The 17,077-nt window shown below is 44.1% G+C and overlaps 1 protein-coding gene across 4 annotated transcripts in view; it reads right to left on the bottom strand.

Moving 5' to 3' along the window:
- The window catches only part of CEP72 (centrosomal protein 72), a 75,811-nt gene that overhangs the window by 27,450 nt on the left and 31,284 nt on the right, over positions 1-17,077 (bottom strand). For 3 of the 4 annotated variants that reach the window (XM_075062635.1, XM_032765548.2, XM_075062634.1), the window contains exon 12: positions 8,496-8,622. In XM_075062635.1, coding sequence (XP_074918736.1) covers positions 8,496-8,622 — 127 coding nt within the window. Of the gene's footprint in view, positions 1-8,495; positions 8,623-15,501; positions 16,260-17,077 lie in introns of those variants that run through there. The other variant, XM_075062636.1, reaches the window with a different exon arrangement.

Genomic DNA, 17,077 nt, shown 5'->3' with positions numbered 1-17,077 from the left:
CCCCTTCTTTACAGATAAGGTGAATGCTGGCAGTGGCTACTCCATAGTTAACCTGGAAGCTAGCCTAACTTACTCCTGCCTCCCAAAATAAACTAATCTTTCTGTGATTCTGAAGAGTTATATGGCACAGGGGAACTGTTTGGATCTCCCAAGTGTTGACTTTCAGACTTCTGTGGATGAGTGTGTGAGTGAAAGTACAATTTTGCTAAAGAAGGTATAATTTTAGTGAGTGCTCTTTAGCTGGACTCCACTGTTTAGCTCTCAAGGTCCCTTCCAGCCCCACACATCTACAATTCTCTGAAACATGCTTTCAGATTTCAATTTTTTTTTTTTCCCAACTGAGTGGGGCTCTGTTTTTTGGAGGTGGGTAGGTGGGTGTTCAAGTAAATTATGTTTCCTACTCTTCAGTATTGAAGTAATTAACAAGTAAAAGTATCTAGATGAAAAAAGCATGAGAAATGTATTGAAGACTAAGGCTCAATAAGGCACCAAATCATTTAAAAAGGGACTCTGTCAATCCTTTTTAGACCCAAAATGCAGATACCATAAAAATTTAAAGGGACAATTTATAACATTTGTTATTTAACAAATTACCATTGGAGTGTGCAATACAATCACCTGTAATAAATGCCCTCAGTATTAAATCGAGCAAAGGAAAATTTCCTAACACTGAGTTCTAAATGGTGGAAACTGCAACATGTACAAAGTACGGTGAAAAGCACTGGTGTTTGTACTGTAGTGAACAATGCCGCATTGACCAGGAAGGATGGACTGGATGATCTAACAGGCCTTTTTCACCAGTTATTTCTATGAGTTTATATATGCCTCTTCCTGATGGTATGTAGCTATCGTTGTCCTATATATGAGAATGTTTGTTTGCCTGAAGAGATGCTGATATTTGCTAACTGCTGGTTCCTGAAAAAGTAAACGAGAGTATTCATTCAAATAAAAACTGTAAGCTTACTTACCTGGCATCTGCAATCCTCTTCCATCATTTTTTATGAACATTTGTCCAAAGAAATTATGATTTTAATGTTCACAGAAAGGAAAAAGGTCGCAAATTCTTCTGCAAATGTGAATTTGCGCTGAAAGCGCAAGAAGGAAGTGTGAAGTTGAGTGACAGGTATTATACTGGCTCTAGTGCTTTCAAGAAGTGACAGTGGAGCAGACTCGGGCCAGGTCTACACAATAAACTTACATTGGTATAACAGTCACTCAGGAGTGTGAAAAATCCGTGCCCCTGAGTGACGCAGTTATAGAATATCAGGGTTGGAAGGGACCTCAGGAGGTCATCTAGTCCAACCCCCTGCTCAAAGCAGGGCCAACCCCAACTAAATCATCCCAGCCAGGGCTTTGTCAAGCCTGACCTTAAAAACCTCTAAGGAATGAGATTCCACCACCTCCCTAAGTAACCCCTTCCAGTGCTTCACCACCCTCCTAGTGAAAACATGTTTCCTAATTCACAGATTCATAGACTCTAGGACTGGAAGGGACCTCGAGAGGTCATCGAGTCCAGTCCCCGGCCCTCATGGCAGGACCAAATACCGTCTAGACCATCCCTAGATAGACATTTATCTAACCTTACTCTTAAATTAGCCTCCAGAGTGTATGCAGAGGGAATTCCCACAACCTCGCTAGGCAATTGTATGCTCCAGTCGTGTTAGACTACCTGACATTAGAAAACTTTTTCCTAAGTGTCCAACTAAATTCTCCCTTGCTGCAGTTTTGAAGCCCATGCCTTTGTGTCTATGGATATAGAGCTGAAGAGTGAAACAACTTTTCTTGCCGGTCATGTGATGACACACCTTTTACCCGACCTACGCTGAAATACACTGCTGATCATACTCCTTTTCTCATCTTCTTCGTTTTCCAAACTAAACAACAATCTTTTCGCCCTTCTATTCATAGGTTCATTGTTGTTCAAGACCTTAATCATCGCCTTGTTACTTCTTCTACTGGACCCTTCTCGCCCAATTCTCCACAATCTTTCGTGAAATGCACGGATTGTGTGCCAGAAACCTTGGACAGCAGCTACCTCCAGTTTGAGGCCTAACCAGCGCAGAGAATATAGAGCGGAAATTAATTTAGGAAAATTATAAAATAGAAAACCATTTTTGTAGAAATCAAGATATTTTTCATTTCTGTTGGTTTATTGGTATGCTTATTATTGTTTGGCTATCTACACTTAAAACCGTGAAGTTAATAACATTTACTTTGCATAAACCAAGTTTATCGGCCAATTAAATGTGAAGAGAAAAAGGGGGCTGTTGGCAATCTGTTATAGGGAAAGGGTAGAAGTATAGAAAGAATGACTTCTCCGTATCTTGTTCCTACACACAGCTGGTTAATGCATCCCAGAATCACGTGCTTTGATTTCTTATGGAACTGGACGTTCGTAAACTCAGATTACTATTGCGTATGTATTTAGCTTGCTGGTCCGCTATGACCCCTAGATCTCTTATCTGCCATCTACTCCTTTCCATAGACAGTCTCCTCCCCTCTGTACATGTGTGAACTGATTGTTCCTTCCAAGTGGAGCACTTTGCATTGTCTTATTGAACTTCATCCGGTTTACCTTAGACAATTTCTCCAATTTGTCCAGATCATTTTGAATTTTGACCCTGTTGCTCCAAAGCAGTTGCAATCCCTCCCAGTTTGGTATCGTCCGCAAACTTAATAAGCGTACTTTCTATGCCAACATCTAAGTCGTTGAGAAGATATTGAACAGAGCCGGTCCCGACAAGACCCTGCGGCACACCCACTTGTTTACCTTTCAGCAGGTTGGTGGAGCCATTAATAACTACTCTGAGTACGGTTATCAGCCAGTTATGCACCCACCTTATAGTACCCATCTAAATTGTATTTGCTAGTTTATCGATAAGAATATCATGCGAGACTGTATCAAATGCCTACTTACTAAAGTCTAGGTTTACCACATCCCCGCTTCCCCTTATCCACAAGGCTCGTTATCTATCAAAGAAGCTGTCAGATTGGTTTGACACGATTTGTTCTTTACAAATCCATGTAACTATTCCCTATCACCTTACCACCTTCCAAGTGTTTGCAAATGATTTCTTTAATTACTTGCTCATTACTTCCCTGGCACAGAAGTTAAACTAACTGTCCGTAGTTTCCTGGATTTTTTTATTTCCTTTTTATAGATGGGCACTATATTTCCCTTTTCCAGTCTTCTGGAATCTCTCCCGTCTCCCAGGACTTCAAAGACAATAGCTAGAGGTCGAGATACTCCTCTATTAACTCCTTGAGGTATATCTAGCATGTATTTCATCAGGCCCTGGTGATTGCAGGCATATCTACTTTTTAAAGATTTTTAACTTGCCTTTTTTTATTTTATCTTATATCATTACCACCTTCCCTCAGCATTCACTGTGTTAGACATTCCTTCAGACTTCTCAGTGAAGACCGAACAAGACGTCATTAAGCACTCTGCCATTTCCAAGTTTCCTGTTACTGTTCTCCCTCCTCACTGAGCGTGGGCCTACCCTGTCCTTGTTTCTCTTGCTTCTAATGTATTGATAAAAGTCTTTTGTTCCCTTTATTCCCATACTAGTTTAGCTCATTTTGTGCCTTTGCTTTCTAATCTTGCCCCTGCATTCCTGTGTTATTTGGGCCTATATTCATCTTTGTTACTGGACCTGTTTCCATTTTTATATGACTCCTTTTTATTTTGTAGTCGATTGCAAGATCTCTGTGGTTAAGCCAAGTGGTCTTTTGCCACATTTTCTATCTTTTCCTACCCATCGGATAGTTTGCTTTTGGGCCTTAATAGTGTCCTTTTGGAAAAACGCTAACTCTCCTCAGTTGTTTTTCCCCTCAGTCTTGATTCCCAGGGACTTACCTATCAGCTCTCTGAGCTTACCAAATACCGCCTTCCTGAATCCATTGTCTCTATTTTGCTGTACTCCTTCTCTCTCCTTAGAATTGCAAACTCTTATGTTCATGATCACGTTCACTAAGCTTTCTTCTACTTTCAAATTCTCAACGAGTTCCTCCCTATTTGTTTAAAATCAAGTCTAGAACAGCCTCCCCCCTAGCTTTTTCAACCTTCTGAAAATAAAAGTTTGTCTGCAATGCAGTCCAGGACTTATGGGATAGTCTGTGCCCGCGTGTTATTTTCCCAACATATATCTGGATAGTTGAAGTCCCCTCACCAACAAATCTTAGGCTTGGATGATTTTGTTAGTTGATTAAAAAGCCATCCGCCTCTTCCACCTGGTAGGTGCCTTGTTAGTAGACTCCTAGCACGACACACCCTTGTTTTTACCCCTTTTATCCTACCCCGAGACTCTCAACACTTCCGTCTCCTATGTCATCTCCACCTCAGTCCCAAGTGTGTACATTTTAATATATAAGCAACACTCCTCCCTTTTTCCCTGTCTATCCTTCCTGAGCAAACTAATTACCCATCCACCACAACATTCCAAATCATGTGTATTAGCCCACCAAGGTTCAGTGATGCCACAATGTCATAGTTGTATTTATTATTAGCACTTCCAGTTCTTCCGCTTATTACCTAATTCTCAGCATTTGATATAGCATCTAGATGACTGGGTTTTGATCTTGCCTCCCAGTTTTGCCCCTGACCTTCTTTCTCTCTGCCATTATAGCCCACGATGCCTCTTGTTTCCGACCCATCTCCCAGGTCTTCCTGTTCCCCACTTACCTGTGGCCTTTGCTCACCGTCCCCGTTTGAACTAGTTAAAGCCCTCTCACTAGGTTAGCCAGCGCTGTGCAAATGGGTCTTTCCCTCCTTGAAAGCGTGAACGCCATCTCTGCCTAGCAGTCCTTCCTCAATAGCATCCCGTGTCAAGGAACCCAAAGCCCTCCTGGCGACACCATCTTCGCAGCCAGGCATCACTTCCATGATCATCTGTCTCTGCCCGGCCCTACCTTGACAGGAAGAATCGAAGAGAAACCACCTGCACTCCAAACTCCTTCACCTGTACTCCAGAGCCTGTAGTCACTCTTGATCCACTCAGCATCACACCTCGCAAGTATCATTGTGCCCACATGGATAGTAGCATGGTAGTATCAGAAGCGGGAATTCTCGGACCAATGCCTCTGTAACATTTCGATACGAGCCCCCGGCAGGCAGCGATACCTCCCGAGATGAAATGTCAGGCTGACAGATGGGCGCCTCCGTCCCCTTCAGCAGAGCTTGACACCACTACCTACGTATTCCTATTTTCAGTGGTGGCAGCAACCTCCCAGCTTAGGGGTACGAGCTTCTCCTCCTTCACTGTAGCGGGTGTTCCTTTCTCCTGTATCAAGAAGAGCATAACCGTTACCTATTACCACGGCGGGAGGGTTCACAGAGGGGTGAGACACTGCCGCTGCCAGTAAGTACCAGCTGCCAGTGTCCCCCTGAGCCATCTCCTCCGTCCACGTGTGTTGACAGCAGTCCTGGACTGGGACAGCTACCTCAGCGTCTGTCGCCACATGGACACTGTCCAGGAATTGCCTTGCGGATACGATGCTCCTCAACCTAGCCACTCCTCCTGTAGCTCTCCACCTGCTGCCTGAGAGAATTCACCGCTAGCACCTTTCACATTGGATTCGCCCCCCCACCTGCGGATTCAGTAAGTGGAAATTGCAAAGCTACAGTGCTTTGCAAACCACACCAGAATCTGGTAGTAACATCCATGCTTGGTGCTCTGTCTGCTACAGGCGCAGCTAGAGAGAACAGAAGCAGTGCTGCCACAGGTGTTGCGGGTCTTCCTAACCATCGTTAAGCCTCCCCTCTGTCAAACTCCCTCTCAAACCTCCCTGTTTGCAGCCCCTCACGTTACTGTGCTCTGCTTTAAGAGAGACGGTTTTGGATGTGTTTGGGTTTATAGGTTTTACAGAGGACAACAGGTGCCAGATAGGACCAATGAGGGACCCCCTCTCCCTCCTTCTACCCTTCCAAACTCCCTGCGAAACTCAGTAGCAAGCCCCTGGTCCGCGTCGTGCGCGTTACAAGCTCCGCGCCTGGGGAATGCCCTGAATGCCTGCACTTGTTAAGTGCTCAGCCAAGTTACCAGAGGCTCTTTAGCTTCAAACCTTCCTTTGTCGTTAGCCTCCACTGCCACTACAGCACAACGCCTTCAAAAACAACACAAATCAAACAGACTGACAAACACAAGTCAGCATACAGCAAGTAACCCCCAAACACAAACAACACACACACGCAGACAGTCAGGTGTTCACTAGCTGCGTGGGAGCAACTTCAACTCCCACGCAAGTAACGCCTCGTTCAAACACAATGACACGAGCTCACTCGTACGTTCCGCGACGAAAGCTCGGTATGTTAGCTGGCCCCGCACCGAAGTGGCGATACGTCTTTGCAAACTCCCAGTAGCACCCGTTGCCTGACTCTCCACTGCAACTTTAATGAGAGCATAACTCCTTTTCTGTCATTCTATCACTGAGAACGCTAGATCCATCTCTCTTTGGAACCCCTTCAGGTAGTTGAAAACAGTTATCAAATCCCCTCTTCTGCAGACTAAAATTATCCCAGTTCCCTCAGTCTCTCCTCATAAATCATGTGCTCCAGCCGCTAATCATTATTGTTGCCCTCCTGGACTCTTTCCCAATTTTCCACATCCTTTTGTAGTGTGGGCCCAAAACTGGATACATATCCAGATGAGGCCTCACCATTGCCGAATAGAGGGGATATCATGTCCTCGATCTGCTGGCAATGCCCCCTTATACACCCGAAATGCCATTAGCCTTCTTAGCAACAAGGGCACACTGTGACCACATCTAGATTATCGTCCCTTAACCCCTAGGTCTTCTGCAGAACTGCTGCCAGCCAACTGGTCTCTAATCTGTAGCAGTGCATGGGATTCTTCTGTCCTCAGTGTAGGATTCTGCATTTGTCCTTGTTAACCTAAATCAGATTTCTTTTGCTCAATCCCTAATTTTGTCTAGGTCCTCTGTATACCTATCCCATACCTCCCAGCATATCTACCACTCCCTCCCAGTTTAGTGTCATCTGCAAACTTTCTGAGGGTGCAGTCCACGCCATCCTCCAGATCATTAACCTCTGACCTAACACCAGCATAGATAGCACTATGTTGATGGGAGGGCCTCTCTCATGGACATAGCTACCACCTCTCGTGGAGGTAGATTAGTTCCACCAACAGGAGAAACTCCCCCATTGGCGTATTAGCATCTTCACTGAAGAACTGCTGCAGTATTTTAAGTGTAGACCTCCAGTTATTAGTGCATTCATACCTGATTGGATGGGTTCCTTGGCTTTCCAGGGACTAGTGGGGAGAAATGGTCATAGTAAGCATAAATGGTAATCTCTGTATAACTGGTGTTCTTTATCCCTTATCCCAAATTCTGGGCACTTCAATGTGTTGACACTAGACTGATGTCACTAGCATGTCAGGACTTGTTACATGGCACGCCTCATTGTTGCCCTGATACTTACTCATGAGGAAGGGGGGGAGTGGAGTTTGAGTGGATCAAGTGCATCTTTTGTTTGGGCATGTTGGAACTTTATTGATAGGGCCACCAGACGGAATCATGTCACCAGGTTAATAATATGATTCACATCTTAATGCTAATAGACTTATTAATAAAGGTTGCAGTCAGTAGACTTTAATCCATACTTATGTGCCATGTGTCCTTATTCTGTTCTGGCTCATACTAAGCAAATTTAGAATCTATGCTGGATGTGCAAACACACACTAAACAAGTAAGCATTAAGAGAAAATCTGTCCACTTTAAATGTGGTTTGGCTGAGAAATTGTTGATTATGTCTTCAAAACAGTGAGCTACATCCTCCGCTTTGCTGTGGCCCCTCTCTTTGAATCTCTCCACTGGCTTCCCCTTCTCTGTCCCATCAAACATAAGCTGCTTGTGTTCACTTTCAAGGCCCTTCACAAATCAACTATCACATTACCTATTGTTTGTTGTCAATCTGTTCGTGCTTGCCTCCTGTCAGCCCATGATGCCAGTCTCCACTGCCCACTTGTTAAATTTTCAAACAAGCACCTTTGTGCCTTTTACCACGCTTGGGAGGCTCTCACAGTAAACATGCACAAAGCTACCTAATTAGCTACCTTCAAATCCCGCCTTTGCTGTGATGCCTACAAAAAACTGGATAACAGGTAGGCTGCTGGTATGCACAGACCAATGCCTATTATGCTGACCTGTGTTGTCTCATTGTTTCTTTGTACTCCTGTCTATATTCATCTATTGTCTTTGACTTAGTTTGTAAGACCTTTGGGGCAGGGACTGTCTTTTTGTTTGCTGTTTGTACCACCTCTATCATAATGGGGTCTTGGCCTATATGTAGGGCCCCTAGGCATTAAGGTAATACAAATAATTGCCATGGAAGTATTTGTGGAATGAGGTACTACTTGGTGTGTGTAAAGGCATCATGATCTGGCCATAATATACAAATTGAACTTAAAGACAGAACACAGATATGGGTTTGCCTCCGACACAACAGTTATTAAAACGTGTTTTTAAAAACTCACCAGTAAGTTGCAAATGTAATGAACTAGAACTGTCTGCATTTTTGACATTCTGTTCCACATTTAACAGATGAGCTTTTAAGTTAGTGTTCTCTTCCAACAACTGGTCTAAATGTTGCTTCAAGATATCCTAGTGACATTTAAAAAATTAAGAAAAACAGAACAAACCTTAAAAAGGAAATTAATAACAACTGAACATTTTCCCAGTAAATTATTCTTTGAAAGTCTAAACATGGTTTTGTAACACAGTAGATCATAAAGCAATCATCACTGAAAATGAAAAAGGCAAGGCCTGGTATTCCCGATTTATTTTGTTTTGTGATTTGGTTCCACAGAAAACATTACAGCAGTCATTGAATCACACTAGTCCAGAACTTGGGAAAGCCTGATATTCCCCTGGATGGATTCCCAGGGGAATGATATCGACAGGGACCCAGATTCATAGCCTTTATGGTAACTGAGCTGCTGACCATCCGTAGCAAGAGGGATTTTCCAGAGGGTGTGAGTGCATACAGTCACAATGGTAGCTACTTTCTTCATGGGTCCATGGCTCACAGTGCTGTGATGTGAACTTATTTCACAGAGTAATTGTAACTGGCCCATTACTGCCTCGGAATGGCAGTCTCACAGCCAAGCAGAAGAGACAACTTTTTGCCAAACTTATCCATCTTCCTAGATTCCTTGTCAGATGGAGTTGTTTTGGATTGCTCAGCAACAGCTGAAACTGCTGAAGATCAAGGACTGGATTAAGTCCAAATAACCCCATAGTGCTATTCACTCACATGGTATAATTAATCTGGCTTCTTGGCCATAACAAACTCCATAGCAGAGAATTGCTTGTGTTCTTTCATTTTGCTCTCAGGCACTGAGGCCGAAGGTACAGATTGGCACAGGGTTCCCATATCCCAGGAAAGGAACGATTCACAAGTAGGGAAGGCAGGCAGTATCTTGGACTGACCTACAGTGCCAAGTAAAGTCATGACAGAATTATCCTGGTTGGATACAGATCACATGGAGGCCATGCCTGGACACACTGGCAAGTAGATTAATGAGGGCCTGTGGACCCATTTAGCCCCATCCAGCTACACCTGCAGTAGATGTCAGGTGTGGAGTGGAGTTAAAACAAATTCTAGCTCTGTTCCTGCTTGAACAGGAAGGGGAACAGAGCTCTGCTTCTCTCTCTATGAAGTAAGCCTAGTTACAACCAAGAATCTGAGAGACAGAATCATAAAAATGGAGGGCTGGAAGGGACCTTGACAGGTCATCTAGTCCAGCCCCCCGCAACCTCATACTGAGGCAGGACCAAGTATACCTATACCATCCCTGATATGTTTGAATAATCTGGTCTTAAAAATCTCCAAAAACAGGAATTCCAAAACTTTCCTTGGAAGCCTATTCTAGTACTTAACTGTCCTTATAGTTTAGGAAGGTTTTTTTCCTCCCATGATATTTAAACTAAATCTCTCTTGCTGTAGATTAAGCCATTAATACTTGCCCTGCCTTCAGTGGGCACTGAGAGCAATTGATTACTGTCCTATCTTGTAACACCTCAACTTGTCTCAGGACTTACGAGGTTTCCCCTCAGTCTTCTTTTCTCAAGACTAAAGATAACATTTAACCTTTCCTCAGAGGTCAGCTCTTCTAAACATTGAGTTTTAGTTGCTCTCCTCTGGACTTGCTCCAATTTGTCTACATCTTTCTTCAAGTGTGGTGCTCAAAACTGGACACAGCTGGGTCTCACCAGGGCCAAGTAGAATGGGACTATTGTCTCCAGTGTCTTACTTATAACACTACTGTTGATACACCTCTGAGTGATATTAGCATTTTCTGCAACTGCATCACTGCAACTGCTCATATTTGAGATCCACTATGACCCCCTAGGTCCTCTTCTGCAGTACCACTGCCTAACCAGTAATCTGATTTTGTAGTTGTGTATTTGATCTCTGTCACCCTTCCCCCGGCCTTCTTAAGGGTAGTACTTTGTACTTGTATTTATTGAATTTCATCTTTGTTTTCAGACAAATTCTCCAATTTATCAAGGTCACTTTGAATTCTAATCCTGTTCTCCAAAGCACATGCAACCCCTTCCAGCTTGGGGCCATCGGCAGATTTTATAAGCACACTCTCCACTCCATTTTCCAAGCTGGGAGGGGATGCAAGCACCTTGGAGGACAGGACCTCATGATGGCTGGACAAGTCTCCCACCAGACAGGATGACTGGGCCCAGGGAAACTGATCAAAAGGAGTGGTTCGTTGAAGACAATCCCTGAATAGAAGGGCAGAGTCCTGCTGAAGACTCTCAGATGACCCTGTTTTGAGTTCTTAACTCTTAGGACTTGAGTGCCTTAGCCAGAGGGCTAAAGCACCACTGCATCAGATCCTGTGAGAGGTGAAAACTGACTGTCAGAGACCCCCATGACAGGATGAGTAGTGTCACAAGGGGGTACCTGAGGTGGGAACTGTCTGAGGGTACGTCTACACTGCAATTAAAAACCTACAGCTGGCCCCTGGCAGCTAACATGGACTCATGGGACTTGGGCTAAGGGGCTGTTTTAATTGCACCAGACTTCTGGGTTCAGACTGGAGCCTGGACTCTAGGACCCTGTGTCATGGTATAACCCCCACTCTGAACCTTAGCGTCCAAAAGATGGGGTACCAGCATGAATTCCTCTAAGCTTAATTACCAGCTTAGATCTTGCAGTGCTGCCACCAACCAGGACTTGCAGTGCCTGGTACACTCTGGTCCCCCAAAACCTTCTCTGGGGACCCCAAGACCCCAAACTCCTTGGGTCTGACAACAAAGGGAAATAAACCATTCCCCCTCCCTCGTTTCTTCCTCCCAGATCCTCCCCTCCCTGGGTATACTAGGAGATCACTGTGATTCAAACTCCTTGAATCTTAAAACAGAGAGGAATGTCACCTTCCCCCCTCCCTTCCCTCCTTTCTCCCACCAATTCCCTGGCGAGTACAGACTCAATTCCCTTGAGCCTTAACATGGGGAAAAAATCAATCAGGTCTTTTAAAAAAGAAAAGCTTTTAATAAAAGAAAGAAAAAAGTAAAAATTGTCTCTGTAAACTCAAGCTGGAAAATGTTACAGGGTCTTTCAGCTATAGACACTGAGAATACCCTCCCAGCCTAAGTAAACAAGTACGGCCAATAGAGTTAAAATCCTTCCAGCCAAATACACATTTGCAAATAAAGAAAACAATGAAAAGACTAAAACCGCCTTATCTACCTAGTACTTACTATTCTGAACATATAAGAAACTGTATCAGAGATTGGAGAGAAGCTTGGTTGCACGTCTGGTCACTCTCAGAACCCAGAGAGAACAACAGACAAACACCACAAAACAAAGACTTCCCTCCACTGAGATTTGAAAGTATCTTGTCTCCTGATTGGTCCTCTGGTCAGGTGTTCCAGGTTCACTGCTTATAACCCTTTACAGGTAAAAGACATTAACCCTTAACTATCTGTTTGACACCCTGTGACGTGGGAGGGTCCTAGAGCTAGCCTGGAAACCTGCACTGCAGTTAAACAGCCTCACAACCCAAGCCCTGCAAGTCCAAGTCAGCTGAGGGTGTCCAACTGTAGTGTAGATATACCCACAGAGGCCTAGGACAGAATGGCTTAAGTGTACACATCACCTGATAAGACTAGATATCTACACTGGATCTTGTTCAGAACATGCAAAGTGTATTCCATTAAAGTGAGACCTCACTTGATACCAAAAGCCTTACCCAGTCAGAAAAAATCTCTAGGGTCAAAGGAAAATGTTCAGTCACAATGCATGGAGCACGTGATGGAGTAGCCATGGAAGGGACCAGAAGATTTGTTACTACATGAATTTCTCATTCCTCTTGAATGTGGAAAGAGTAAGTTATGACTGTGATATCTAATGCAATATTGGCCACAGAGGAGTTCCAAAGCCACTTTGCTGAACAGGTGAGTGTTCCTTTTTTCAAAGTGAGGACCAACATTCAGGCTGCATGCTGGAAAGCAGGATTTGGATCTTAGATCTCAATCTTCCCCCACCTATAACCCTTTAACACCCCTTTTTCCTTCTGAGACCCCAAAATCAAACTAAAGCAAATCGGTGTGCGATAATAAATAAGAACTTAATTTTAAATTCATTGTGCCATACTGAGCCAAAGCAGATGTTTATCTTCAGAAAACAAAAGTGACAAATAGCACACTTTAAAATATATCAAGGTATAAATTACACACCTTGAGAATTTTGAAAATTGTCTAGTCCCAAAAACTGTACACTCAAATCTTATTACTGCAACCATTTACATTCAGCTAGCTAATTTTACAACCAAGCAATAAACATTTTAACATCAAGTTTAGATTATATAGAAAACAACTCTTGCCATGTGGGATGGGGGAAGGGTTGGCAACCTACTTTTGGACCATGAGCCCAAAATTCAGAACCATTGTTTTACGAGGATAATGGAACACCAGGAATAATCCACATGGATTCACAAAAAGAACAAATTCAGACAAACTTGAATGCTTTTTTGATGAAATTACAAAATTAAAGGGATGAAAAAGACACTTGGATTTTAGTAAAGTATTTGATACTCTTATTATTTATTCAGTTTATTTTAAGTATGGGCACTGTTAAATTGGCTGAAAGAAAATAAGTCTCTTCTAGATTCTATGAAAAAGCTGCCCAGCGTGTATATATACAGTGGTCAAGCTTAAAAATGAGTCAATTGCCATAAATTACCTTCTTTAATATTTGCAGTACTCCCTATACTAAGCATATGGACATGCAAGAAATGCCACAAACATCAGAGTAACATTATCTAGGCAAAATTGGAAAGATTAGGCATGATCACTGTTAATTCCTCAATTTCAGAGGATGAAAGCCTATCATAATATTAAAAATTGGAGGGAGAAAAGTGGTTCAATCCCTCTAAAACACACACAATGTATTTCATAAAAATAAAGGGAATTAGACGTTTTTAAATTTAGTAACTATTTAGTCTTGGCATCAATGTATTTCACTTGAAGAGGAAAAAGAAGTTGATACAAGCTGCTTACACAGTGCATGTTAATGAGCAAAGAGATCATCTGAAATCTTTCCTCTGAATTATCTGACCATTTGATATGATGGGATGCCACTGGAAGTTTGATCAGAAGGCAAGTGTAATTAAACCTAGGTTTCCAAAAGAGTTCAGATTACACACTCAAGCAGGGGCTTTGGAATGGAGTCCATTAATACTTAAATATTTGTAGACTCACTTGCCTTTCCATTGCACTCACTTCCTATCACACTATGAAGTACAATTATACAAGCCTTATTTTTCTGTTTAATCTGCTTCCCTCTTTATCTTGCTGTTTTATTCTTTGTTTGTTCTAATAGCAAAAGCTGTCTGTAGTGCCTATGTTTTCATAAAGCACAGCCTAAGGCAATCGTGCATCTGAATGCCAACTTTTGTGCGCAAATCAGGTTTTTATATGCACAATAGATGTATATAAATACCCACCCAATAGCATGTGCAAACACCTGATTGCCTGCTCAAATGTGCACAAAACCTTGTAAAATTTTACATGGAGGCAACAAAAACATGTGTGTCAACTGAACAGATGGGAGGTGGAGGAATTGGACAATAAATCAAGATTAATATGGTGCTGGGTACCCACTTTGTAGCTTCAACCCAGGATATCACAGCTATCAGTGAGATGCCCCAGAGGGAGAGGGCCACGGACAGAGCCTTGTAGCTCTCTGTAATGGAAACAGAAGATATTCTGAAGAAAGCTTCACATCTACGGAGAGCAACAGAAGAAACTCATTTCAAACTGGAGGATGAAACTGGACAAACTCACTTTTCCCCAGAGGCAAGTAATTCTAACAGAATAGCAAAATATCAAGAATGACCTGCTCAGTAGGTCAAGTCTGATGAAAGGATAGGAGGATGAGATGAGGCAAGGAGAGTACATTACCAAAAGGGCATTCTCACTGTTGTGAGATTTGCAAATGAGTTAACTAGGTGCTGGAATGCAGAAAGAAGAGACAGCCTTTTCTCAGAGCCTTGCTGAGAAAGGAGGTTAGAAACAAGATGGTCATTAACAAGTGGGGAGGAGCTAGTCAGGATTTTTGAGTGAGACAGGAAGAGGTATCTTGTTGGAAGTGTGACATGCAAGGTTAGAAAGGCATGGGGGGCTGGAAGGAGAGGCGATCAGTGATTCCAGTGAACTGGATGCCAAGCTGAAATCTCTAATTGAGAGAGTGTGAATGGAGGTACCTGGGCTTGAACCAGAAACTGCCCTTTTTTTTCATAAAGAAAATGCAGCAAATTTTTTCAAGTGCTCACTAGGGGAAAGGGATAAGGAAATATGTTTGTAGGAGGGTACTGATTAAGGATTTGCTAGTCCAGAGTAAGCTGTGAGCTCCTAGCAGCCTTAGGCCCTGTCTACACTGGCAAGTTTCTGCGCAGTAAAGCAGCTTTCTGCATTGTAACTCCCGAGGTGTACACACTGCCAAGCCACTTAGTGTGCAGAAACTGCACAGCTGCAGCCAGTGCAGTACAAAAAAAAACAAAAAAACCCCACCACCCCTACAAGAGGCATACAGCTTTCTGCACCAGGGGTTTAGTGCCACGGTGACAGTGTAGACACTGTGGTCGATTACAGCACTGCAATTGGCCTCCAGGAGGTGTCCCACAATGCCTGTTCTCACCTCTGTGGTCATTGGTTTGAATTCTACTGCTCTGCCCTCAGGTGACCAACCATCATCCCCACCCCATAAATTCCTTTGGAATTTTGAAAGTCCCCTTCCTGTTTTCTTGGTGACGCATGCAGTGGTCTCAGCACATCTTTCCAGGTGACTATGCCTGCTCCACGCACCAGGCAATCCCTCACTTGGAGCAATGCTGAGCTGCTCGACCTCATCAGCATTTGCGGAGAGGAGGCTGTCCAGTCCCAGCTGCACTTTAGCTGTAGGAATTAGGATACCTGTGGACAGATTTCACGATGCATGACAGAAAGAGGCCATGACAGCGACATACTCCAGTTCAGGGTCAAAGAGAAGGAGCGGCGGAACACCTACCACAAGCTACGGGAGGCAAACCGCTGGTCCGGTGCTGCGTCCACTAGCTGTCGGTTCTACAAAGAGCTGGACGTGATGCTCTGTGGCGACCCCACCTCCACTGCAAAGGCCACAGTGGATACTTTTGTTGTTTCACGTGCCAGTCAAGAGTGGACCAGAGCAGGAGGAGGAAGTCTTGGATGAGGACGTGGAGGACGACCCAGAGGCAGAGGATGACTCGGAGGTCAGAGATGCATGTAGTCAGGAGCTCTTTTCTACCCCGGAGGAGGCTAGCCAGTCACAGCTGTCGGAGCTTGGTGAAGCACAAACAGGAGAGGAGGCCCCAATAAGTGGATTTGATTTTGGGAATCGCTGAGGCAAGTTGTTGGGGGCAGAAGGGTTGCAGAAAGCAGGCTTGTGTCTGTATGATGCACGTGCCACCACATGCTGGCGGAACAGGGTGGTCATTGACTCTCTCAGATCTCCAGGAAACACTCAAAAGATGCTGGGCAATCCACTGCTGCAGGTTCTTTGGCACAGCTGCTTTGTTTCTTGCTCCCTTAATGGTAACTTTCCCGTGCTACTGTGCCATCACAGGAGGGTGGAGGGAACCCATTGCTGCATACAGGCGAGCCGCATAAGGGCCAGGGTGGAAGCTGCAGTCTTGGAGAAGACCCTCCCTTGATTCCCTGCTCATCCTCAGCAGCGAGATATCTTCCATACTGATCGCATTCTGTGGAAAATGTGAGGACAAATGATTATCAGGCTCCCCCTACAGTGCTGGCTCTCCCCAAGAGCCACGTGCCCAGTGTAAAACAGGGTCTGGGAAGAGTGATTTCCCCTGCCCCTGCGGCTACTCACCATTTTGTGGGTCTTGTGGTTCATGTGTGCTTGCCTGAGGTCAGCCAGTTAGTGACAGGTATTTGAGTACTGGTTGTGTTTCAAATCATTGAATCAGTGGTCTGTGTGTTGCAAACAATACTGCTTCTGTAAAATGTTGCATTTAAACTTCACAGAGATGACCTTGGGAGCCCAACCTCTCCCTTTGTTATCACCAGCTGAATGGCTACACACAATTAGAAAGTGGCCACAAAGAACTAAGGATTTTCTGCATGAAGTTATGATGCACTCCGCGGACGAAAAACAGGAATTGAAGGAGTGGCGGGACAGCGAGAAGAGGGACAGAAAGGAGAACGCAGGGCACCAGAATGAAGCCACGGAGCAGCTCAAACATTATAGAGCTCCAAATGGACATGTTGCAGGCAATACTTGCACTGCAAACCGAGCAGCTCCATGCCCACCCTCCCCTGCAGCTGCTGTCACAAAACTCTTTCCCATTCACCCCCGCCACACACACGGCCAATACACTCTTATCAAGCTCCTGGCTCCAGTCCGTACCTGCAGCATTCCACTCCTCCCCAATCACAGTCCAGCACTGTTGACTCCCAGTACGCACTGCACCCAACACTCGTCCCTCTGCAATTTAGCTCTGCCGAAGTACAGTACCCACTGCACTGTAATTCAAAGGAGAAGGTTGGATATGATCCCTGA

The sequence above is a fragment of the Chelonoidis abingdonii genome, chromosome 2, assembly GCF_003597395.2.
Source record: "Chelonoidis abingdonii isolate Lonesome George chromosome 2, CheloAbing_2.0, whole genome shotgun sequence".
Lineage (NCBI taxonomy): Eukaryota > Metazoa > Chordata > Testudines > Testudinidae > Chelonoidis > Chelonoidis abingdonii.
Note: the sequence above shows the minus strand (reverse complement) of the source record. Positions and strands in the feature narration are given on the sequence as shown.